Source organism: Ahaetulla prasina, chromosome 4 (assembly GCF_028640845.1).
Source record: "Ahaetulla prasina isolate Xishuangbanna chromosome 4, ASM2864084v1, whole genome shotgun sequence".
In the NCBI taxonomy this organism is placed as follows: domain Eukaryota; kingdom Metazoa; phylum Chordata; class Lepidosauria; order Squamata; family Colubridae; genus Ahaetulla; species Ahaetulla prasina.
The window spans coordinates 113,949,365-113,974,621 of NC_080542.1; the positions used below are offsets into that span (position 1 = coordinate 113,949,365).

The 25,257-nt window shown below is 40.5% G+C and overlaps 1 protein-coding gene across 4 annotated transcripts; it reads left to right on the forward strand.

Moving 5' to 3' along the window:
- Positions 1–919: 919 nt before the first annotated feature.
- Positions 920–25,013, forward strand: ASNS (asparagine synthetase (glutamine-hydrolyzing)). Of its 4 annotated transcripts, XM_058182955.1 has the most exons (13): positions 920–1,127; positions 2,520–2,632; positions 4,209–4,481; positions 6,022–6,259; positions 7,476–7,661; positions 8,561–8,662; positions 9,872–9,999; positions 10,630–10,756; positions 11,877–11,983; positions 13,184–13,284; positions 20,727–20,808; positions 21,201–21,356; positions 23,057–25,013. In XM_058182955.1, exons 3-13 carry the CDS (start codon positions 4,233–4,235, stop codon positions 23,264–23,266), a joined length of 1,686 nt encoding a protein of 561 aa, XP_058038938.1. In that variant the 5' UTR covers positions 920–1,127; positions 2,520–2,632; positions 4,209–4,232; the 3' UTR covers positions 23,267–25,013. The 4 variants fall into 4 exon arrangements, with proteins under 4 accessions (XP_058038938.1, XP_058038937.1, XP_058038936.1 ...); XM_058182954.1 differs by lacking the exon at positions 2,520–2,632 and having other exon boundaries at positions 4,212–4,481; XM_058182953.1 differs by lacking the exon at positions 2,520–2,632 and having other exon boundaries at positions 921–1,127.
- The last annotated feature ends 244 nt before the right edge of the window (positions 25,014–25,257 follow it).

The window sequence follows — 25,257 nt, forward strand, 5'->3', positions numbered from 1 at the left end:
TCAGTGGTGGGATTCAGCCAGTTCGCACCATTTTGGGAGAACGGGTTGTTAACTTTCTGAATAGTTTGGCAAACTGGTTGTTGGAAGGAATCATTAGGACAGAGAACCGGTTGTTAAATTACTTGAATCCCACCACTGCATATAATGATATTCTTGGGACACCCATGTATATATTAAGGTTCCATTTAGATTAAGAATGTATTCAATACAGATACCTTTGTGTGTATGTATGAGCATACACATGTATAAAGTGCCTACATGCCTCGAAGTTACTGCTACTTATATTCAGTTGCAAAACAAGAATAAGGTTGAAAAAAATTCAAAGGGGCTCTAAGAGTTTCCTCTTGAATATTTATGGAATTGAGAGCTTAGTCAAATACACAAGCTCTTTCAGAGAACAAAACTCCAGCCTACATTCTTCATGACTAGGTCTAGTCTTAATGAAAAAACAATTACCCGTGAAAACAAAACAACGCACACCACCCTAAACAGAGTCACCCTTTGTTTGGATAAATGGATAAAAAGAACAAGTGATTCTTTTGGCTTGAGGCCCGGGCCAAATGGCCTCTTGCTCCCGCCCCCTCCTCCCCCGCATTCAGATGATATATTGGAGTTACTGAACAGTAATTTTCACACGTATCTCCAGGACAGATGCTTTTCTTTCCAGTGACATCATCCTAAACGGCACCAGATCATGTCCAAAAAAAAAAAAAAGGCACACCGCTGCTGAATTGCGCCCGGTAGTTCTAATTTCGTAGCAGAATTGCACTTCAAAACGTCGTGGCTTTTCTCCCATCCGCTGGAAGATAGCTTCCGGAAAGCCAAACGGGAACCCGTCCCAGCAGGAGCCGGTGGCGTAGGAAAGCGTCCAACCAATGTATTGCGGGCAACCGAATGAGGAAGTCTCAGGCACGGGCGGTGGGCGGACCGCTGGCTGATGAAATCCGGCTCAGTCTTACAGAAGAAGTAGCCGAGTGGGTTGTGATTGGCTTCCGCGTTTTGCTTTCCTTTCTCTTGAGCTCGGCCAAACAGCAGGCGGTTCACCTGTCGAGCCTGCTAGTGATTGATCTTTTTTCGCTTGTGAAAGCGTCTTTTCCCGGTGCAAAACCCGAGCTGAAGTTGAAAGGGTAAGCCAGCGAAGGGATCCCTTTTCAAGGCTGGGCTGTACGGACCCGGGACTTATTAGTTTTCCACCCACTCCGTTTATGCCCAGAACTCTCCCTTGTGCATTCAGAACTTCAAAACACGTGCTAGTCAGGTACCAACTGTTTCCCCGCTGCCTGGAAGAAACCCGCTGCAATGGGTTGCCTTCCTGGTGGCCGTCGGGGGACATTTTTTCTTATTCACGGACCAATCGGAAATGACCGTAATTAATTGTTTAAAAGTACGGAATGCAAACAAAAGAACTAATCATTAGAAAACTGCAGGATTTCTAGTTGTCAGACTTGTTGACAAACAAACAATATCTGGTTCAATAGATTAAAAAAAATACTTTCTAATTAATTATGCCTAATGCTGGTTCTCACTTGTGTAAGAGGAAAAAGCAGGAGAATGTAAACTGTTACGTTAGGGGTGGGGTTAGCACAACAGGCTACCTTAAAACTAGCTGCTGGCTAATTTGTGGCACAGGGTGTTGCCCTAATTAACCCAGGTGTGAGCAAAATCCATGCAATTTGTAGTTAGTTAGAAGTGTGGCTGTGTTTGGATGTGCTTTCCAACGCTCTACAACTCCACAGCTATGTTGTCACTTTTAACATTAAAGTATCTTCCAGATACTGTCTTTCATACCCTTGTTTTTTTTTGCCCTTAGCCAGTTTTTTTCTTCAAAGCAGAATACAGGTAGACTTCAACCACATTTTGAATTTTGAGCCCAAAATTTCTGTTGCTAAGTGGGACAAATGAATTTTGCCCCATTTTATGACCTTTCTTGCCACAGTATAGTATAGCTTTTATTGTCACTGTACATAATATATACAACGATATTGGTTTAGTCTCCCTGGTGCAATCCAGGACAGAACATACAAAACAACATAAATAGTATAGAAAATAATCCCTATATAAGTAGAATAATCCCTATACAAGTAATTGGGGGGGAAAAACTAGTCATACGTATGTGTGTGGAGTGATTATGTTTAGGAGTCTGACAGCCCGTGGGTAGAAGCTGTTTTTAAACCTGTTTGTCCGGTGGCTATGCTTCGATATCTTCTGCCCAATAGTAGAAGCGAAAAGAGATGCTGGCCAAGGTATGAATCATTCCTAGGTATCTTCCTTACTCTGCTGAAACGGCGAGACTTGGTGATGTCATCTAGCGGTGTTAGAGGGCAACTGATGGTTTCTTGTGCCAGATTGATCACTCTCTGTAGTGCCTTCCTGTCCTCAGCTGTTAGACCAGTATATCATACTGTTATATAGTATGTGAGGACACCTATCGTAGACCAGCTGTTGTCATTATTGCAATTGTTAAGTTAGTAACAAGGTTGTTAAGTGAGTTTGGTTTACCCATTGATTTTGCTTATCAGAAGGTTGCAAAAGGGGATCACATGTCCCTGGGAGACTGCAACCGTCATAAATATGAATCAGTTGCCAAGCATCTGAATTCTGATCACCTGACCACAGGGATGCTGCAATAATCGTAAGTGTGAAAAATAGTCATAAGTCCTTTTTCAGTGATGTAGTTTTGAAAGGTCACTAAATGTTGTAAATTGAGGACTACCTGTTCTTTATTAAAAAAAAATAAGTCTGCTTTGCCCTCTGACCTCACAGATTCATCCATGCAGTTTTCTTGCCAACTGTATGGAAGTTGCTTGGCAGTGCTTTGTTCCAAGATATCTTCCAATTTTTGCATTGAACATACAGTTCTGGCACTTTCTGGTGGTTTTCAATCTGAATTAATTTGGTCTGACCATACTTGGCTTCCAGGCTTAGTTGGATCAGGCCTGGTCAGTTGGATATTGCCATAATCTAATTCACCAATTCATTTACTAATTCATTTAATTTAATTCAGCCAGAAAGACTATTTGATTAAAACCAATAATAAGATTAGAACACTTTTGTCCTTCGATTTCCATGGGTCTTGGGTGGGAGCAGTTTTAGCGTTTTATGTAGAAAATATGCATCAATTGTTTACAATAAAACATGCAGGAAGATTGATTAATGTTGACTGATGTGAAGATTTTCACCAGACATATGAAGAACTGATACATTTTAGGCCAAGGTGATAAGTGGCTAAGTTCTGGAATGGGAAAACCAAATCCATGACCAAAGAAGTGATTGAGAAGCTTTGGGCCAGTTACTTTCTTCTAACCCAGGCTATCTCACAGTCACAGATGTCTTGTTGTGAGGAAAAAGTGAAGAGTTATCTTTGCATGCTTCCTTGAACATCATATGTAGGATGTAAGAGTCATTATTATTAATGACTCTTAGTTGTGGTCTCTTCAAGGTAGATGTTATTTCATTGTCATCAGATTCTATTTTTTATTCATAATTAGGAAGAAGGTAAGGAGTTCTCCTTTTTTTCTTGGTCTCTAAAATAAACAACCATCATGACATAATAGATTAAAATTGAAATGTTGAAGAGTTAATGGATGAGAATATTTTGTTAAATAGCTTGACTCAATGTCAAGCAAGATAGCACTTGTTTGAAAGCATTGCCAAACGGTCATGTAGAAAAGTTTCAACTGTAATAGGAAAATTGCTTAATTATAATTAAATACAATTAATTACAATTACTGGAATAGTGGGAAAAAAGATCAAAATATATTTATGCTATACTCTGTATAACTTTTTGGAATTAGGTATGTACAGAAATGAAACAACACAATTTTTTTTCTGAAGATCAAAGTAACAGAATAAAAATGTCAAAATTGGTATTACTAATTAATATGAAATTAATGCAAACTAGTTTAAATACCACAGAATATTTCAGGAATCTCTAATCTTGGCAACTTTAGGCTTGTGGACTTCCATAATTCCTTTGTCAGTCATGCCGTCTGGGGAATTCTGGGAGTTGAAATCCACAAGTTTTAAAGGCCCCAAGTTTGTAAACCCCTGAAATATAGTTTAACTATTTAAAATAAAATATTGAAATTTTGTGTGTCATGTGTTTTTTATTGACAAGTTACATGCCACATTTATTTTCATGGAATGGTGTAAAGACATGGATTTCAAAACATTAAAAAAACTATCTTCCTTGTTCATTTTTTCCTCAGTAGCCTTTATTCATCATCATCACCATGTGTGGTATATGGGCCCTTTTCGGAAGTGATGGATGCCTCTCTGCCCAGTGTCTTTCTGCTATGAAAATCGCCCACCGAGGTCCAGATGCTTTCCGGTTTGAAAATGTCAATGGCTTTACCAACTGTTGCTTTGGCTTCCATCGGCTAGCAATTGTTGATCAATTATACGGAATGCAGCCTTTAAGGGTGAAAAAATTTCCCTACTTGTGGCTATGTTACAATGGAGAGATCTACAACTTCAGACGGGTACAGATATGAAAAGAACTACATTCTAATGGTTTTCAAGATGTTCTTATAAGCTGGGTTAGGAAAACTGAAAAGCAGCATATAAATTCCTTATATTGAAAATGGGTAGTATATTGTCCATATCCTAATGTTAACACCATACCTTTCCTTTGAATCTGGCATCTTGAGAAATTGCAAAAATATTGGGCCAATGGATTGGGTAATTGGGTATTCATGTCAAAAAAAAAAGAAGCAAATGTTTGATAAAAGACTAAAACTTGCCATAGAAAATGTATGCAATTTAATATTAAGCATTCAATAGAATCTCATACTCGTATTGATGTTCTCTAAAATATATTGAATGATTAGCAGGGGCAAACATGTTTTTCTATTTTGTCAGGTTACAAATAAATTTGTCATCATTTATCATCCTCCCTCTTTAAGACTACACTTAAATAATACAATATTTATTATATTTCTCTCCCCAATATAACATTCCAATTAAAAGAACAAAGACTGTAATAAATATGAGCACAGAAATAGAAGCCTCAATTAGAGAATGTCAGATCCTGAAACAAATAAAATCTAATATTCAGTGCCTGAAATGTCTGGAACAACTTTTTAAAGCAGGGGTCTCCAACCTTAGCAACTTTAAGACTTGTGGACTTCAACTCCCAGAATTCCTCAGCCAGCTTTCCTGGCTGAGGAACTCTGGGAGTTGAAATCCACAAGTCTTAAAGTTGCCAAGGTTGGAGACCCCTGTTTTAAAGAACACCTTCCCCCAAAGATCAATGCACACAACAACTAAAATTTTCTTGGTTGGGCATTCCAATGTAAAATATCTCATTCATAATTTAATTGGCCTCTTATGATCCCCAGCAGGGTCATCTGTCATGTATGAGGGGGAAAAAAAATCAGGGCTTCAGTCATAGGGTTACTTCTGCGATATACTCTCCTCCTACAGCATTTTTTGTACTACTTTATAAATCTATATATTTAGAGCCTTCTATTGCAGGTTAAGGGAAATAATAGATTGGCTAAAAGTTTCAGCCTTTCTGACGCTCTTCCGTGCCCTATCCATAGAGGGGAACTCTCCAAGCTAATATATAATCTATGATAGATAATCTATGAAAAAAGGAATACATAGGAAAAAGATCTGATGTTACTAACATGAAAATGCATTTTTGTAAAAAATTTTTGAGTCTTATTAACACCCCGTTTCCCCGAAAATAAGAGATCTCCTGATAATAAGTCCAATCAGGCTTTTGAGCGCATGCACTAAAATAAGCCTCCCCCCCCCCAAAATAAGCCCTCCCCAAAAATATTTAAACGCAGAGCTGGAAATCAGGTAAGATGGCAGGAGGACCCCCATCTTGCTCCATGTGTCCCAAAATAATAAGACCTCCCCCAAAATAAGGCCACGTGCTTATTTTGGAGTTCAAAAAAATGTAAGACAGGATCTTATTTTTGGTAGTTTGGTGGTAGGCTGTTAAAAAAAAGCTTTTTGTGTCTGTTTCTCTGTATTCTAATTATGTACCTCTTTATGTTTCTTTTCTTGTAGCTACAGAAACAGTTTGGATTTGAGTACCAGACCTTAGTAGATGGAGAGGTAATTCTTCATCTTTATGACAAAGGAGGAATAGAGGAAACTGCCTCCATGCTCGATGGTGTATTTGCATTCATTTTGCTTGACAGTGCAAATAGAAAGGTGTTTCTGGGAAGAGATACATATGGAGTTAGACCATTGTTTAGAGTCCTAACTGATGATGGTTTCCTGGGTGTTTGCTCTGAAGCAAAAGGTAACTCAAATTTTATATCTTTCTGAATTATCCTTTAATAACAGTCTTGAATCTGAACTCTCAAATAGAGCTAAATTGTTACCTGGCTTAATATTGAAATTATCATGTCTCATTTCACAAAATATCTTTTTTAAGAATGAACCAGAAACTTCCTAAAGGTGAGGTCTGACACCTTTTTCCACAGAAAGTTAAACCCATGAAAGAAGAACAAGACCTTGGTTTTGGAGTAAAATATTATTGTATACAATAGATTATTGTTTATTATGAGTTTTGTTTTAGTTTCAGTTTTGGGATACTTGAAAGACATGTTAGAAATAGAAGTCCTTGTTGAGCTATAATTTCCATATGGCTTGCAAACTTTCAAAAAAATTAGTAGAAAGAAAGGTCGTAGATGTGTATGAAAATAAGAATAACAAGAATGTATGCATATGTTTAATTTAATTAGATCTTACTTTTTAAGGCTTTTATGTAAGCCTACAGTAGAGATGCTTCAAGTTTTAAGGAAATGATTATTTAAAGTTAATTCAGAACCAATTGTGTCTAGTGGTTAAAACACCTGTCTAGAAACTAGGAGATTGTGAGTTCTAGTCCTGCCTTAGCTATGAAAGCTGGCTGGGTGATTTTGGGCTAGTCATTCTCTCTCGGCCTATAATGTCAGGCCCATGCAACAAACTGGTTGGTTAATTCCTATCTCAAATAATAGATCAATAGTCATGATAAAAAAAAATCCACCAGACTCTGCATTAATTGAGGTTAATGCAATTCTAAAAACAGTGATATCATTTTTCTTTGATGTTTTTGCTCCCCTTTCTTAAATATGCAAGAGAACCAAGTTCTTATGAAGATTGGAAATTTCTGTGAATCTTCTGTCCAACCTTCCATGGTTACAATTTTTACTAGATAAATAGGAGGACTGGAATATACACACAACTCTCCTCTGGCCTATAATAATCAGACTTTTTGAATTTCCCATAGTTAGAGGATATGGAAAGGGTCACGGTCTGTTATATTTTTTGGCATATGCACAGTGCAGCTATCGTGATTTGAACTAGGCTTATAACACAAATAAGTGTTCTCCTGTTCATTGCTCACAGTTCACTGTTAAAGTTGGTATTCTGAAATCTACACTTTCAAAAGTTATATAATAACAGGCATTTTCTTTTGGCCAAGTGTAAAATAACAACTGCTCAATCTATGTCCTATCCTGCATTGGTAGGTCTGATCAACTTGAAGCACAATATGTCCAGTGCTCTCAAAGTGGAGCCTTTTCTTCCTGGACATTATGAAGTCTTGGACTTAAAGCTAAGTGGAAAAGTTGCATCAGTGGAAGTGATCAAATTTCACAGCCCTAAAGAGGAACCTTTGCATGCTGCCTACAGTACAATACAGAATTTGCCTTCAGGTAACAGCGTTGTTCAGTTTTCAGGCAGGTTCACGTGTCAGGCAGGTTGTATTCCATTCCAGTGAATATTTGTCTGAGGGGTCTTTGGTGCTTTCCCTGGCTTGGTTGTTTTGTTGCAGACATTTCATTAGCCTGAAGAGGTAATCGTACTGTTGCCTTCTGGCAGAAGATACAGAATAATTAAAACTCAGACCACACGTTTTCTGAATAGTTTTATCCCAGAGCTATAATTGCACTCAACAGTGAACTAAAGGGCCGTCATCAGTGAGCTGTTGGACAGCATTACTTGGTCTGTTGTGTGGATGTTTGGGTGGTTTAGAGACGGGGAATTTGTGGTGGGTGGGGGTGTATTTGGCGATTGTTATGTATGTTGGACTTGTATGGATAAACTGTATATACATACAATGACAATAAAGTTAAACTTAATGAAACATCTGTAGAAAAACAACTAAGCTCAGAGAGCACCCCACATTTCAACCCTTAGCTACAAATATTCTCCTTTATTGCATATATGGGTCTTCCTGTCAGAATATTTCATGCTCTTGGAGCAGCAGAAATTTTTGTCATGTTTGGAAGACATACTGTGGGTTGTGGTGAAAGAAGCCACAGTCAGTAGGGATGGATTCATCCCCTTCAAGAGAGGGTATTTCAGTCACTTTCTACTGCACCCCTCAACCCCTGTATTACTGGGGACAAGGCAGATCTTTCTTGCCAGGCATCTGACCTAATATTGATTGGTGAGTATTAGAATTTGGGCCAAGAACCAACTTTATTGGTTATTGCTAACTTTATTCCAAGGAGGTGATATTTTGAAGTTTTGTAAGCAGTTAATAGAAAATGGATTAGTACTTTGTCCTCCCTTTTCATCTATTTTAATTGGACACTTATTTTCCTGCTAGGTGTTGATGTTGAAACTGTGAAAAGCAACATTCGACTTTTGTTTGAAAATGCTGTTAGAAAACGTTTGATGTCTCACCGAAGAATTGGTTGTCTCTTATCAGGTAAAATAACAACTACAACCATAACAGATCCTTTAATATAACATATAGAGAGGCAGCTTTGTGTAGTGGTTAAAGGTAAAGATTAGAAACTGAGAGATTTATGAATTCTAGTCCCACCTCAGACATAAAACCAGCTGAATGACTTCGGCCCAAATATCTCAGCCATAGGAAGAAAGCAGTGGCACATCACTTCTAAAAACGTTGCCAAGGAAAATACATGGATGTGTCAATACTAAGTCAAATCTGACGATAGCACAAATTTCCTTAATGTAGCTTATGCAACTGCACTGTATTTGCAGTATAGATAGTCCTCAACTTACAACTACAGTTGAGCCCAGAATTTATGTTGCTAAGTGAGAAATTTGTTAAGTGAGTTTTGCCCCATTTTACAACTTTTCTTGCCACATTTGTTAAGTGAATCTGGTTTCCCCACTGGCTTTGCTTGTCAGAAGGTTGCAAAAAGGGATCACATGATCTCAAGACATTGTAACCGTCATAACTGAGTCCGTTGTCAAGCATCCGAATGTCAATCATGTGACCATGGGGATGCTGTAATGGTCATAAGTGTGAAAAATAGTCATTAATTACTTTTTTCAGTGCTGTTGTAACTTTGAATGGTCACTGAGTGAACTGTTGTAAGTCAAGGACTAACTGTATTTTCATTCTATTAGCAACAACTCTATATTTGGGAAAAGTTTAATAGGTACTGCTTTTAAATATTTTACAGAGCCAACTGCATAATAATAGATACACATTTTCCATAGCAATAAAGATAGCTTATTTTCTGTCAATATCAACTGATAAAACTCCAGTCAGTGCTTTTTTAGATAAAGGATACAAGATGATTCCTTATAAGTTTATTACATCTATATGAAGCCATGAAGGCTTAATTCAGTGCAAAATAACTTTTGATATGCTGTAACTAATGGAACTAGACAGAAAGCTCTATCTAATTCTATAGCTGTTGTCTTCCAATTCTTAAACTGCAAAAATTTATTCCAGGAATAAAATAAAGGCTGATATAGCAATAGTTATTATGTGCCAGATAATTTTCCAAACAGTTTCAGAACACTCTACAACTTACTGGAAAGTTGATTCCTTTGAAAAAGGATTCCAGATAGAAAGGAAGAATATCTGCGTTGCTTAAAACTTCTAAATGATGAGAAAAAAAGATAACCATAATATCAACAACAATTCATGTTTTACTAGGTGGCTTGGATTCTAGTTTGGTGGCTGCCATACTTATCAAACTTACGAAAGAGCAAAAATTTTCCTATCCCTTGCAAACATTTTCTATTGGGATGGAAGATAGTCCTGACTTACTGGCTGCAAGAAAGGTACAGTGGTATTGTTGGTTTAGCAGTTTTTTTCATATAAACACTTTTTCTTACACCAAATGGAGAAAATTAGGAGGCAAAGAAGTACTTTCTAGAAATTTAGCTTTCATGTTTGCATTTAAGCAAGGTTCTAGGCTGGTAAGATAGAATAGATAGATTTGATCAAAATTTCACAGATCAAAGCAGGTTTGTTGCAATTCAGTAAAATTGACTGCTAAATTCCAAGCAAGCAAAGAGAATACTTTGTCCTGCGCTGTATAATTATTTTTATAGCATTTGCTGGCATAAGATCAATTGATAGCCTTGCATATTATTATTGTTAAACTAATTCTCTGTGATCTCTCTTCGGAGCAATATTCTATTGGTTAGCAACAAGGATGGAACATTAGCACATTCATGCCTTATTGTGACTTTCACAAAGTGCTGATTGGCCAGTGGGAGAAATAGGATGCTGAATAAGATTCACCTTAGTCTTCTGTGTAACCCACATTAGAGCAGCAGCATAATGGATTGAGGAAAATAAAACATACTAATTTGTAAAATATATTTTGTAGAATTCAACTTCTATTGACTGCATACTGGATGAAAATTCAATTTAACAAATTTAATATAAATGGTTGTTTTTAATAGGTAGCAGCTCACATTGGAAGTGAGCATCATGAGGTTATGTTTAGTTCTCAAGAAGGGATTCAGTCACTAGAAGAAGTAATACTTTCCTTGGAAACATATGACATCACAACAGTACGAGCGTCAGTGGGTAAGGTTTGCAAATTATGGAAGTTGGTCTACCTTCCTACTCAGTCCTGCTTTGAAGCAGGATAAATTCAGGCATAAATTAAGTAGAGTTTTAATCCTTCAATACTTTCTTGTACAGGGCAGCTTCCATGTATTCTTCTGCCTTGCATTATATTTACTGATAAAGTGGGGAGGGGAGCATGAGATTAAAAGAAGGTGGAAAAATATTTTTTATGAATAACCAACTAATGGTTCTAATAGAAAAGAAGTACTATTTATGAAAATTATTAGGTTATCCTCCCTTTATGGTCATAAAACTTTCCATATCAAATTGGACAGATGCTCTTGTGAAAATTTACAGTTTACTTGGTAGACCCTATTTTGGCATACAGACAGTTTCAAGTTATATGCCAAGCATTTCCAGTTATGGTGAAAAAGATTCATATTTGAAACCCTAAACAGCTTCTTACATTCTGAGGAAACAATACTGAATATTATGGACTAGTGTTTAAGGCAGCCTAATATGGCCCTTCATATTATTGTTATCTACGTGATGAAATTTTAGATTCCGTTTCCTTGTTTACGTTCTTACCTAAGTTAATACAGCTCGGTATTGCTTACATTGAATGGAATCCAAATTTAAGTCTGTGGAAAAAGTGCCAGACTTCCAGCTATCTGATAATGCTGGACGTGTGGATGTTGCTACATGAGGTAAGTTTAAGAGCCGTGGTGACGCAATGGTTAGAATGCATATTGCAGGGTAAGTCTGCCCACAGTCCTTCAGTCCTGACCGACTCAAGATTGACTCAATCTTCTGTCCTTCTAAGATTGGTAAAATGAGTAATTACATAATGCATTTCTTACGTAATAATCTATACACTACCAAAACTCTCATTGTGTTTATCTGTTTGTCTGTTTGTATCCTCAAAATCCTTAACTCAAATGGTGCATTATATTGCAATGATTGTTGAATCAAGGTATCTAAACTTCTGCTAAATTTAAAGAATAGATTTCTATATAATCTTCATTAAATGGCTATGGAAGGAAATATGTCATGCAAGTTTCTGTGAAAAATACAACTGCATATAGGTCTTGTGTGCAATTAATAAACAATTTTGAGGGGAAATTTTTTCTTGTTCTAGCCATGTATCTGGTCTCCAAATACATCCGAAAGAAAACAGATAGTGTGGTCATTTTCTCAGGAGAAGGATCAGATGAGTTGACCCAAGGATATATCTATTTTCATAAGGTAATGTAATATTTCTTGCCTATGCCAAGCACCATAATAAGAGAATGCTTTTAAAGTATTTTTTATAGATGCTAATATTTATAAACATAGCTGAGCTTCATTTGCATGCAAGAAGAACTGAGCAACAAACTATTCTTTCCCACCCAAAGTTAAGACCTGAAAAGGACATGAAAGCTGCCATTATCTGTTTTAAGATTTAATTACAGTTGCAGAAGTGGGTATACATTGGATTTGGCCCCTCCCAAATCCAGCAGCAGTGGATTAGAAGTCATGTGCTATCAGTTGTAGGGGAGGGAGGGATCCCAGGTAGTGGTGGGATTCAAACAATTTAACAACCAGTTCTCTGCCCTAATGACCGTCTGGGTGGGCCAGCAATTTAACTACCGGTTTGCCCGAACTGGTCCGAACCGGCTGAATCCCACCACTGATCCCAGGCTGTTGGGAAGGTCCACATTTTCCTTGATGTCCCCTGTCACTAGACATAGCTGTATGATTTGAGATCGAGAAGAGAGGGTGTTGATGGTTCTTTCCATCAAATCTGGCATGGTCATCTGAGGGAAACTTTTGCAGTGGTAGAAGGTCACGCATGGCAGAAATAAGCGTATCAGTGGAGTACTTATTTACTCTATATACCTTATGTTATTGATTTTAAAATTATTATTGTCATCATTATTTTAATGAATATAAATTAATATATGTTGAAATGTCAGAGTGCTGAGTTTTAATGATCCTCTGTGAAACATTCTTGAGGCAGTTTTTACAAGTGTAATAGTGCTCCGAGTTTCTGTAAACTTCAAATGCTAGGAGAAAAGGGGGCATTTTAAACAAGATATATGTCCATATTGGATGTATTTCTAGGTTAATGCACTTCTGCTTGTATAGAGTGAGATACTCTGTATACAATTACTGTTCTAGAATATCTACCACCTGCCTTTCTGGATTTTTGAAGGTGTAGGGAAAGTTAACACGCAAAAGTGCTTATTTAGTTGTTTGTAAGTAGAAGTACTTGCTGTTAATGCAAAAGTCCATATGTTTTCTGGGTCCAAGCATTACTTCAGCATTGAAAGTTTGTGGAATGGCAACTCAATTGCTCCTGAATCAAAAGAAATACTTTCAGTGTTGTTTATGAACTGCACATAGCTATGCATAGCAGTAGCTAAACTTCCTTTGCATGAAAATAATTTCCATGCTCTCTTATAGGCACCGACAGCTGAAGAAGCTGCTGAGGAAAGTGAGAGACTTCTCAGAGAGCTCTACCTGTTTGACGTTCTCCGTGCTGATAGGACAACTGCTGCCCATGGGTAATGCTCAGCTGTGGATCCTTTAATTCCTTTCAAGTCTCTCTCTCTATAGATCTCACATGGCAGCCAGCTGTGCTTCCGGGTTCCATTGCGCATGCGTGCTGGACAGCTGGTCATCAACTGGCCGGTGCGCATGTGCAGGGTGGAAACAGGAAGTAAGCAGCTGTCCGGCACACGTGTGTGACGGAAACTGGAAGAGCAGCTAGCGATGGTGCGCGTGCCCACAGAGAGGGCTCTGTGTGCCACATCTGGCACAGGTGCCATAGCTTGGCCATTATGGGTTTAGAGTCTCCAGGTCACTGTTTTGCTAATGCTCTTTCTGTTGCAGAAAGTTACGCCCTTAGATCGCCATTTCCTTTGTTTTATTCAGGGGAAGATCTAAAGTTGATTCTTGTATCCACTGCCAGATGTTTCAATTGATTTTCCCAGGTGGGATCACTTCCTCAGGATTTAATGACTAATAGGTCCCTTCAAGAAATGTTCTTTTTTCCCCCTCTTAATTTGTTCAAGACATCTGGCATTGTACATATTTAAATCTTGTCAATATTTATGAAACCTCAATCATTTATACCAGTCTTGTGTCGCTTATAATTCAGTACTCAACACATTTTTACATGAAAATTTTGTCCTGGTACTCATTGTTTGTGTTAAGTCCTTGCGGCTACATCCAGTCTGCCCCAGCAAAGCTGGTTAGCTGGGCGCTGATTGGATAAGGCGCAGGCAACAAGAAGAAGCGGGAACCGAGAAGAGCTGTCATTGGTTCCCCTCTTGACAGCTCCGTCTGGGGTAGCTGTCAACGCAAGTGCTCCCTCAGTATGTTGTGGACTCGAATTGAACAGTTGGGTTTCGTGTTCCTGTTAAGTTAAATGCCAATAAAGACTAGTTGTGGCAGCCTCGCCTCTGTCATTATTCGGATAGGCTCGGATCTAACACTGGCGACGAAGGTGGGATCATACCGACGTTAAGAGATCCGAGCTACGGACAGAGAGGGAAGCGCTTGGCGGAGCAAAGTACCACACGACAGGAGAGACGCCGACTCGCAAGAATTATGGCCAGTGCATTACCAATCTTCACACCGTTCGTCCCTTCGTCCGAGAAGTGGGACGAATACATTGAAAGGTTCGAGTGTTTCCTGCACGCCAATAATCTCGCGGATTTGTCCGGCGCGAGGAAAAGGGGCTACTTCCTAAGCTCATGTGGCAGCGAAGTGTTCAGTACCGCTCGAGCTCTCGCTGCCCCACAACTAGTTTTTGATTTAACTTGGGAAGCACTGGTAGAAAAACTAAAGAATCACTACGCTCCCGCCCCCTCCCGAATTGCCCGCCGACATGCTTTCCGGCATTGCGTACAGAAGGAAGGACAAACAATTAACGCTTATATGGCATCCTTGAGATTGGCTGCCCTTCAATGTGAGTTTAGAGATTTTCTGGATGACATGTTGTTAGACCAGTTAGTCTGTATGCTCGAGACGTAAGGCTCCAACGGCGCCTCCTGGCACGAAACGATTTAGATCTTCCCGCGGCGTTGTCTGAGGCAAGAGCTGCAGAAATGGCCGATGACTCGGCCGCTGAGCTCCAGCGACACCAGAGGGGATACCTAGCTAGCGATCGCCCCCTGGGTGTCCACCATGAAGATGCTACGCAGGGGGGCTCGTCGGACGAAGACGCAGACGTGTGCCGCCTGAAGCTCCGCCAGAGGCGGCGAGAGAGTTTCCCCGACAAGCGCCTGCCGAATCCCTGTATGGGATGCGGCGGGGACCACGCAAGAGGCGACTGTAAATTCAAAACAGCTGTTTGTCGCCGCTGCGGGAAACGGGCCACCTGGCACGGGTGTGCAGAGCAACCCTGCCGTCCAGCGATGATGCCCCAGAGCGAGCCAAGTCGCAGAACCAAACTCGAAGATCGGTGCCACGTCAACGTGCCTATTTTACCGCCTCCGATTCAACCGAGGATGTCGTGAGCTTCGCCACCTCTACAGTACCAACCCACAAAATACACCTGACGGTACAGCTCGAAGGGGCGCAGTGCAATATGGAAGTGGATACCGGCTCGTCGCACTCCCTTATTGCCTGGTCTACCCTGAAGCAACTAGTGCCAAAATTGGAAAAGGGGTCTCTCAAGCCATGCTCAGTGACATTACGAGATTACCAAGGAAAAGCGATCCCAACCCTGGGCATGGGCAGGTTCCGGGTGGCATATCAAAACTTCGAGGGCAGATTACCGCTGATCGTGGTTAGGAGCGACCTGCCAACCCTCCTTGGGCTAGATTGGTTCGCTGCCCTTGGCTTAAACATGGCAGGTGTCCATGCCACGTCCCTTGACATGCCGTCAGCATTGGCCAGCGAATTCGCTGACGTGTTCGGAGACTCCCTGGGTAAATATAAGGGAACCCCAGTGTCATTTCAACTTGATCCCCAGGTGCAGCCCATTCGATTAAAGCCAAGAAGGGTCCCCTTAGCACTCCGACCGAGGGTAGATGAACAATTGGACAAACTAATCGCCCAGGGCATTCTTGTTCCCATTGATCACGCTAAATGGGAAACCCCCATCGTAACTCCCCTGAAGCCAGACGGATCCGTACGGATCTGTGCGGATTACAAGGGGACGATAAATAAAGCCCTCCAGGCCAATCCGTACCCTGTTCCGGTGGTGCAGCACCTGCTCCACTCCCTGGGCCAGGGCCGGGTTTTTGCCAAGTTGGATTTGGCACAGGCCTATCAACAACTCCCGGTGGATGAAGAAACAGCTCTCGCACAGACCATCGTCACCCACCGGGGAGCTTTTAAGTGTACACGACTCCAGTTTGGAGTCAGTGTAGCACCGGGAATATTCCAGGGACTTATGAAGCGGTTGCTCCATGGCCTCCCCAGAGTTATTCCTTACTTTGATGGCGTTCTGGTGTCAGGTAAAGACCTCCCAGAACTAATCACCAAGGTAAAGGCTGTCTTAGGCCGGTTCCGCCAGGCAGGGTTGAAATTGAGGAAGGACAAATGTCATATCGGAGTACCCCAAGTTGAATTCTTGGGGTTCCTTGTGGATGCCCACGGCATCCGTCCGACTCCCTCGAAAGTTGAAGCGATCCGAAGGGCCCCCACACCCAAGTCTAAGGCCGAGCTCCAAGCCTTCTTGGGCCTGCTAAATTTTTATGCTATATTCCTCCCCCATAAGGCGACGGTGGCCGAGCACTCCATCGCCTCCTAGATGCTGGCGCCACCTGGAATTGGTCTAGAGCCGCAGCAGCCTCTTTTGATGCTGTCAAACGGCTCCTGACTTCTTCCGCAGTCCTGGTGCAGTACAATGAAAGGCTCCCCCTAACACTCACTTGCGACGCGTCGCCGTATGGGGTTGGGGCTGTCCTCAGCCACCAGTTTCCAAACGGGTCGGAGGCCCCCATAGCGTTTTATTCGCGCACCCTCTCTCCAGCTGAACGGAACTATAGTCAGCTGGATAAAGAGGCCCTTGCCATTGTCGCTGGAATCAAGAGATTCCACGACTATCTATATGGCCGTTTCTTTTCTCTGATCACTGACCATAAGCCATTGTTAGGATTGCTAGCCAGTGACCGCCCTACCCCGCAGATATTGTCACCGCGCATGGCACGATGGACAGAATTCCTAGCGGCTTATTCTTACCAAGTAAAATACAAGCCGGGAAGTGCTATAGGACACGCAGATGCCCTCAGCCGCTGCCCCCTTCCTACGGGGGTCATCGACCCGTCCCCGTCCCTGCCTGTGCTTCTAATAGAGGAGTCGAACTCCCCTATCTCAGCTCACGACGTCTCTCGAGAGTCCGCTAAAGACCCCATTTTGGTACAGATCCTCGACTGGGCCCGCAGGGGCTGGCCGCAAGGAACGGTGGGGCCGGAATTTCTGCCGTATACCCGCAGGCTAGGGGAATTGTCAGTGCATAAGGGATGCCTACTCTGGGGGGGTCGAGTGGTGGTACCTCCGGCCCTACGATCTCAGGTGCTAGAATGCCTACACATGGCCCACCCAGGTATAGGAAGAATGAAAGCCCTAGGTCGCAGCTATGTCTGGTGGCCGAAGCTAGACCAAGACATAGAAGCGTGGGTTGGACGTTGCCCGCAATGCTAGGGCTCCAGGGCTGCAGCCCCGGCTGCGCCAGTCCGGGAGTGGGAAACTCCCCGGGGACCGTGGGCTCGGATCCATTTGGATCTCGCTGGCCCCTTCCACGGAAAAACGTTTCTAGTGGTGGTGGACGCATATTCTAAGTGGGTAGAATTATTCCTAATGCAATCCACCACCACAGACTCTATAGTTCGGATCCTAGACAGACTGTTTGCAACATTCGGACTCCCCGATGTGCTAGTCACCGATAATGGGCCACAATTCTCCTCGGCGTCATTCTTACAATTCTTAGCAATCCACGGGGTTCGGCATGCCCCCACGGCCCCGTTCCACCCTGCGGCGAATGGCAGGGCAGAACGAGCCGTAAGGTCAGCCAAGGAGGCCTTAGGCCGCCTGGGCACCTCCAACTGGCAACAAAACATAAACAAATATTTAATGGCCCAACATACCACCCCGTGCAAGGTGACCAAGGTGAGCCCAGCGGAGTTGCTAATGGGTCGGCGATTGAGGACTGTCCTTGACCGTTTGCACCCCACTTACATGCAAGATAAGCTCCAAGAACCCAATGTTAGGGTCCGAGCATTCGATAATGGGGATCCTATATTCGCACAAAATTTTGGGGGAGACGCAAAATGGTTGCCGGGACACATCATTCAAATAACTGGACCCTGCTCTTATAGGGTCCAGCTCCCAGACGGACGAGTGTGGCGAAGACACATCAATCAATTGAGACGAAGAGTAGACGACGAGAGCCGCCAACAACCCCAGTCGCCCACTCAGGCCGAGGTCACTACACAATTAGAGCCGCCAGGCAATCAGGCCCAGCCGACAATAAGGCCACTCAAACAGCAGAAATTTCCGACCAATCGGTCACCACCGTGCCAGCCCGGAGCATTCTCGGCGGATGACGTACCTGATTATCCATGGGGTCCAATCTCCGAAGGTCCAGCTCCTCCCACGCCTACGCCATCGCCGACAATCCTTCACAGCCAGCCTCCAGCTCCTCCCTCGACCGCGCCGCCTCCAGGACTGAGGCGCTCGGGGCGGAGTCGACGCCGGCCGGCGTATTTGGCCGATTACGCATGCGCGGTCCGGGGGTTGAGGGGTGTTAAGTCCTCGCGGCTACGTCCAGTCTGCCCCAGCAAAGCTGGTTAGCTGGGCGCTGATTGGATAAGGCGCAGGCAACAAGAAGAAGCGGGAACCGAGAAGAGCTGTCATTGGTTCCCCTCTTGACAGCTCCGTCTGGGGTAGCTGTCAACGCAAGCGCTCCCTCAGTATGTTGTGGACTCGAATTGAACAGTTGGGTTTCGTGTTCCTATTAAGTTAAATGCCAATAAAGACTAGTTGTGGCAGCCTCGCCTCTGTCATTATTCGGATAGGCTTGGATCTAACAGTTTGTTTGGTATTTAACACACAAGATAGAGCTTGTTGGTGTCGGCTGCATTGTGACTTACTACAATATTCCGTATGGGAAAAATTTGTTTGGTACGCATAATTTTTGGTACTCATCACATCTTCCGGAATCAATTAATGATGAGTAGTAAGATACCATTGTATTTTTTTGATCGGGGTTCTGAGACTTGCATAGTCCAAAAAAAAAAAAATTAAGTGAGAAACAAAACACTGCATAAGTGCATTTCCAGTTGGGGCGTGTTGCCCTTAGCTATAGAATGCTCCCACTGAGAATTCAGCACAACACCATGTTTATATATTTGAAAGAACAGATGACCACTAGAATAAATTAAGTTACAAGTAATTTCTAACAATGAGACAAGGAAAAAAATTGTTAGCATTAGTGAAGTTAATTATCAAAAAGAGTTATATACGTTCAATTGAAATTATTCCTCAATGCCGAATAAATAATTCTCAAGGTTGAACTATTTGGAAGTATTATGCAAAAAACAAGTTACTGTTTTGAGGAGGAAAACTGAAAAGCCTTCTGATTGGAAATTAGATGTATCTCTGCCTGTGTAGCCATGCTGGCTGAAGATGAAAGGAGGTGTAGTATATTGAAAGGGTACTGATTTGAGAAAAGCTAATAGACAATTTATATAATCAAGGTTATACTTGAACAATGGCCTTTTCTCCTATATTTTATTTATTACTAGCTGACAACCTGGTGTTGTCCAGGTATTTATTTATCCCAATCCTGTATTAGACAGGAAGAGCAGCTTCACCCTGAGCCCTGATTTTGGTGAGAATTAAATTAGTTAAAAATGTTTTCCCTGTGCCCCTAGAAGTCTCAAGTAAAATGATACTACTTTGTTTTGCTAGCTGATCCATGATCATTTGGTATGCTTTTTTCTGATCTTGATTTAGAAATGGCTTCTTGTCCACGATATATGCATTGTTCGACGTTGTAGTTCTTTTCTTGTATGTAATCTGTGTGAACTACATTGTGTTGGTCTCGTAGTGGTGTAGGCAAGCCGAGTTGCATAACGTTTTATTGATCATGGTCATACATTTGTCCTCAAGAATAATAGAAACCTTGTTGAAAATGTCCGGATGAAATGTAATTTCTAATCTTGGATTTTCCACCTTACCAGAGGGAGCCCCCTTGTGGAGTACTGTGAAGCCGTTACCATGGCAACTCCACTGTGCTGTAGAGTAAGAAGCCATTTTAAAACAGTACAGTAGAAGCCATTTAAGGGACAACAGGCTGTATTTTAACAGAACACACACCCTGAGGGGTGTTAGGGGTGTCTTACCCCCACAGTATTTTTTTTCACGGAGTAAATCATCTGTGTACCAAGTTTGCTTGAAATTGCTCAAGGCATTGCAGAGTTATGCTGGAACACATACAGCAGAGTTATGCTGGAACACATACACACACAGAGTCATTGGGCAGCTCTCAAATAAAAACCACAAAAGTAATAAGAGAATAAAAACAAAATTTGGCAAAAACTGGATAACAAAAGCACATTGCATTATTCAGAAAGGTTCTTCAGTCACTTTTGCCAGGTCTTCAATGCCCTCTGAAAGACCAGTAGGGTGGAGGTCATCTGGGTCTCCAGGGAACTTCATTCTTGAGGAAAAGTCCTTGCTCTCTAGCAAGGTTCCCCCGGAGACCCAAGTGGCCTCCACCCTACTGGTCTTTTAGAGGGCATTGCCAATGCCAATAGTTGGCATTGTTAAATCAAAGAATCCTGGAATGTTTTTATGTTATTTTTGGTGAAGCATGGCTTATTCCCTAATTATAACTTAATGTTGCGACGTAAAATAGACAGTGGGTGGTTTTAAATAAATCATGATTTAATCACGGGTTACTTTCTGTTAGTGTATAAGTTGCACAAAGTGCCTTTTTCAAATCTATATGCTTTTTTTGTATACCAATAATATTTGTTTCTGTTTTCAGTCTTGAACTAAGAGTTCCATTTTTGGATCACCAGTTTACTGCTTACTACCTTTCTTTGCCAGCAGAACTCAGAATTCCAAAGGTAAGCTAGCCCTTACTACTAGACAAATGAGGAACTTATAGTATTACCTAATGACACTATGGTCTACATTTAAGTTTTACTGATTATTCTCTGATGCTTTGTATATGCTTGTGATTTTCAGCCTTACGATGTGATCATTAGTTGTTTTGCTATAGATGCAATTTCTTTAAATGGATCTCAATTGAAATGACAGATTTAGCATTCAAACCTAAATTCTTTGACAAAAAACCATGCCAAAGATTTTGAAGTGATGGGGTAGATTATTCTTAAAAATATACTGAATATGGGATTGTTGTGCTGATTTGTTTCTGAAATATTTTGTAGAATTTCTGACGTATTTATTCCTTAAGAATGTATTTTTATGTCTTCTTGATTATGTTATCTCTGCACAGAATGGGATTGAAAAGCACCTCTTAAGGGAAGCCTTTGAAGAGTCTAACTTATTGCCTAAAGAAATACTTTGGAGACCCAAGGAAGCTTTCAGTGATGGCTTAGCTTCTATCAAAAAATCTTGGTTCTCTATGCTACAAGACTATATTGAGCTTCAGGTAACAGGTTGAATTTTTAAAGCCAGTCTGACTAAAAGGCTATTTAATAGAGCTAGTGTGACTATATTGAAAATAGATCATGAAAAACTTAGAGCAAAAATGTGAAACACATGAAGCCAGTGAGCTTTGCATATGCAACCTCCCAGAGTGGATAAGGATGGTTTTTAATTTCTTTGTTTGGGGGAAAGGATTTGGCTAGCTTGATTTACGAGCTGCAGTGGCACAGTGATTAGAGTGCAGTACTGCAGGCTACTTCTGCTGGCTGCTGGCTGCCTGCAATTTGGCAGTTTGAATCTCACCAAGGTTGACACATCCTTCCCAGGTGGGTAAAATGAAGACTGAAATCAGTGGTGGCAATATGTTGATTCTGTAAACTGTTTAGAGAGGGCTGTAAAGTGGTATATAAGTCTTATTGCTATTGCTGGCCAAAATTGATCATCACACTTCTATTTAAATACTCTGATTATTTTGCTTTTGGACTGAAGGATGTAAGATACAGTGGCTCAGGATCTGGATCTCAAAACTTGAGTTGCATCAACATTACCTGTATTTTCATTTAGAATTGTGTTTTTCTAAATACAGAATTGAAACATAAACAAGAATTTAAATTAAATCTTGATTTTAAAAATGAATGTTAGTATTGACAACAAAAATTGAGTTGTTTCTGTAAATTCCCAAAATATATCAAATTCACTTACTCATGTAACATGCCTACATACATATGTGTGCACACATAACCAACCTTCCAAAAGTATTCTTTTTTAAAATATATATATATGTAATACTTGGATTAAGGATGCTCAGATTCAAATATCTATTTGACTATGAGACTGATTTCACTGTAGGCAGTCATTATCTTTTGATCCATCTCCTGAACTTTATGATTCTGAAGATAAAATGAAAGAGGACAATCATCTCCAGATATGTCAACTAGAGCTACCTGAGGACAGGAGTAATTTAAGGATTTTTTAAAATGGATCTTTTGTTAGCCCTTTAAATTAGACAGGGTTAAGACAGGCATGGCAGAAATTCCAGGGTTGTTCTTTACAGGATAGTATAACAGAATGTTTAAAGCCTGTTAAAATTATTCTTTACTCTGTCTTACACCTGAGTATTCTTTTCTGAAAGTCTTCCCTTAAATTCAGTCATTTCTTCCCCGTTCCCAAGACCAGATCGACATTCTTCTACACATTTTCATTTCTGTTTCCATTTTTACTGAGATGTATTTAGTGTTGTATTTTTAGGTATGTGTATTTTGGTGTATTTATTTTAAAACAATTCTGATTTTTCTGCTAGAGAACTTGTAATATAGGTGGCCTAATATTATAATAATAGCAATGATAATAATAACTGAGAAAAATTGGTCCACTGATAGTTGCACCATCATTTCTTCAACCTTCACATTCTAAGAAGATTCAAATGAGTTTCTCAAATGGCTCTTAGGTAGAGGTATCTACAGGGAAAATCAAAAACTGCACAATGGTAATGCATCATGACACACGTCAACATCCATTGTGATCATCTTTGTCCTTATGAATTCTATACACTGTTTCTACATTGTTTAGTCCAAGAATTCTGCAGTGTGTTTTTTTAAAAAATAAAATGGAACAGAGAAACATCAGTTTTTGTTTGTAACTTTTAAAATAAGGAATAATTTCTGATGAGGTTCTCATACGTTACTCTTTTATATCTGCCCATAGGTTGATGATCTTTTGTTGGAGAAAGCTGAAGAGAAATTTCCATTCAATCCTCCCAAAACAAAAGAAGGATACTTTTACCGTCAGATCTTTGAGAAGCACTACCCAGGCTATTCCATTTGGCTCCCGCACTATTGGATGCCAAGGTGGATCAGAGCTACTGATCCATCTGCTCGCACATTGAAGCATTACAAATCCGCTACAAAAGAATAGTTTTATTATGTATTGGAGGAATAATTTCTCCAAAGAGCTTACTAAACAAGATGAATCTTGTTGGCCTAAAGGAACTTAGAAGCAATGTATGGTTTTTTTTCCTTCAAAAAAAAAAAAAAGTAATGAATACAATAGTTTATTTAGATAAAATAGAATGTTATTTATGATTCCAACCATGCCAGTAACAATAACGTCTCTTAGCCTTAAACTGCACTATGCAACAACAGATATACTCCAGAATCAAGTTTGGTAAAATGAAAGCTAGGACTGTAAGTCTTTATTCAGATAGTTTAATTTACTCTGATGTCAAATGATATTTAAGCAACCTAAGCATACAGAGAATTAAAAGTAGTTTAAGTGCACTTTTTCTGCAATTAATGAGTTGTAGGTTTTTTTTAAGTAGTATGTTTGTAGACTTATAAATAAAATAAAAACTAATCTTCTGAGTTCAAATGGTAAATACTAGTTATTTTACTGTGGGAAAGGATAATTAACTCTAGTTTTTGTAAATTTAAGTCTCCCAGGCAGGGGTGAAATCTAAATTTTTTTGCTACCGGTTCTGTGGGCATGGCTTAGTGGGCGTGGTTTGGGGGGGTCATGTGACTGGGTGGGTGTGTCTATGTGACTGGGGAATCAAAAGACAGAAACTAACTAGCAATGTCCTGCTGGAGCAGGATTGGTTAGATGACCTCCAGGTCCCTTTCAGCCCTGGATTATCCTCTGAAGCTGCATCTAGTGCCAGGTTTGTACTCTTTCCTTCCTCTCCTTCCTTCCTTCTTTCCTTCCCTGCCTCCTTCCTTTCTTTCTCTCTCTCTCTCTTAAAAATGAACCCCCCCACACCCTGTTTTTCCTCCCATCAGGCTTGCTAGGCAAACAAAAAAAAAGGTTTTTTTTCCATTTTTCCTCCCAGCAGGCTTGCTTGGCAAACCAAAAAACGGGGGGAGGGGATCTGTTTTTCCTTCCAGCAGGCTTCAGGGAAGCCTGCTGGGAGGAATAACGGACTCCCCCCCCCCTGTTTTTTGGCTAGCACCAGCTGAGCTGCACGATCATCAAAGGCTTTTTTTTTACTTTTAAAAACATTTTTTCTTCAGCCAAAAAAATGCTTTTAAAAGTTAAAAAAAATCCTCTGATGATCATGTGGCTTAGTGGGGCATGGCGGGGGGGAGGGATTTTTGCTACGGGTTCTCCAAACCACCCACTGCCATCGCTACTGGATCGAAGGATCCGGTCCGAACTGGGAGCATTTCACCCCTGTATAAAGGTGTGTATATCTGGGACATCTGGATTCTTTTTGAGCCTTAGAGTGATTGCCATTTTCAATCTGCATCATCCTGTGATCAGACCTCGACAACTCACCATTCATAGCTTTTTAACCACATTACAAATCATAATGCATTTACTTGTCCATCACTGTTTAAAACTGTGCAAAATAATTTTCATATATTTTTTCTTACAGGATCCCAATATAACATTGCATTCAGCAGAATCCCTTTTACACAACTAATGTAATTCTACAGTTGCAAATAAGCATTAAATCTTCCCTTTCAGTAAAACCTGTAGAATTAATTTTTCTAAATGAGAGGGCTGTTAAAAGCAAATTCATGTAGAAAATATAGTTTCTAATTCAAACTCTGCAGGAGATTATTTAATAAGTTAAAATAGTCTTAATATATAACATCATGTGGCATAAAAAGGCTCATGTTCTAAAAAGTTAAACAATACTTGAATAAATACCTGGATTTGTTGATATAAAACTTGTGTCGTGTTTTTTTCTGTTTAAAACCTATTCTGAAACCACAAGATGGCACCAGAGACCTTCCTGATCTATTTTAAGATTAGAATTAATACCCTCAGTAGCTTTTAAAATCTGTGGACTTCAACTCCCAGAATCCTTCAGCAACATGCAGGAAGGGAGATCTTAAAATTGCTGAGGTTAAGAAATATTAATCTGGCTTAAACAACTGATTGATTTTCAAAAACTATAAGTTACT

Bases quoted from the DNA above. Each gene is read 5' to 3' on its own strand.
- ASNS (XM_058182955.1), top strand. From the start codon at position 4,233: ATGTGTGGTATATGGGCCCTTTTCGGAAGTGATGGATGCCTCTCTGCC. The intron at 4,482-6,021 runs GTACAGATATGA...CTTTTCTTGTAG, and splicing joins AGATCTACAACTTCAGACGG to CTACAGAAACAGTTTGGATT. The intron at 6,260-7,475 runs GTAACTCAAATT...CTGCATTGGTAG, and splicing joins TGTTTGCTCTGAAGCAAAAG to GTCTGATCAACTTGAAGCAC.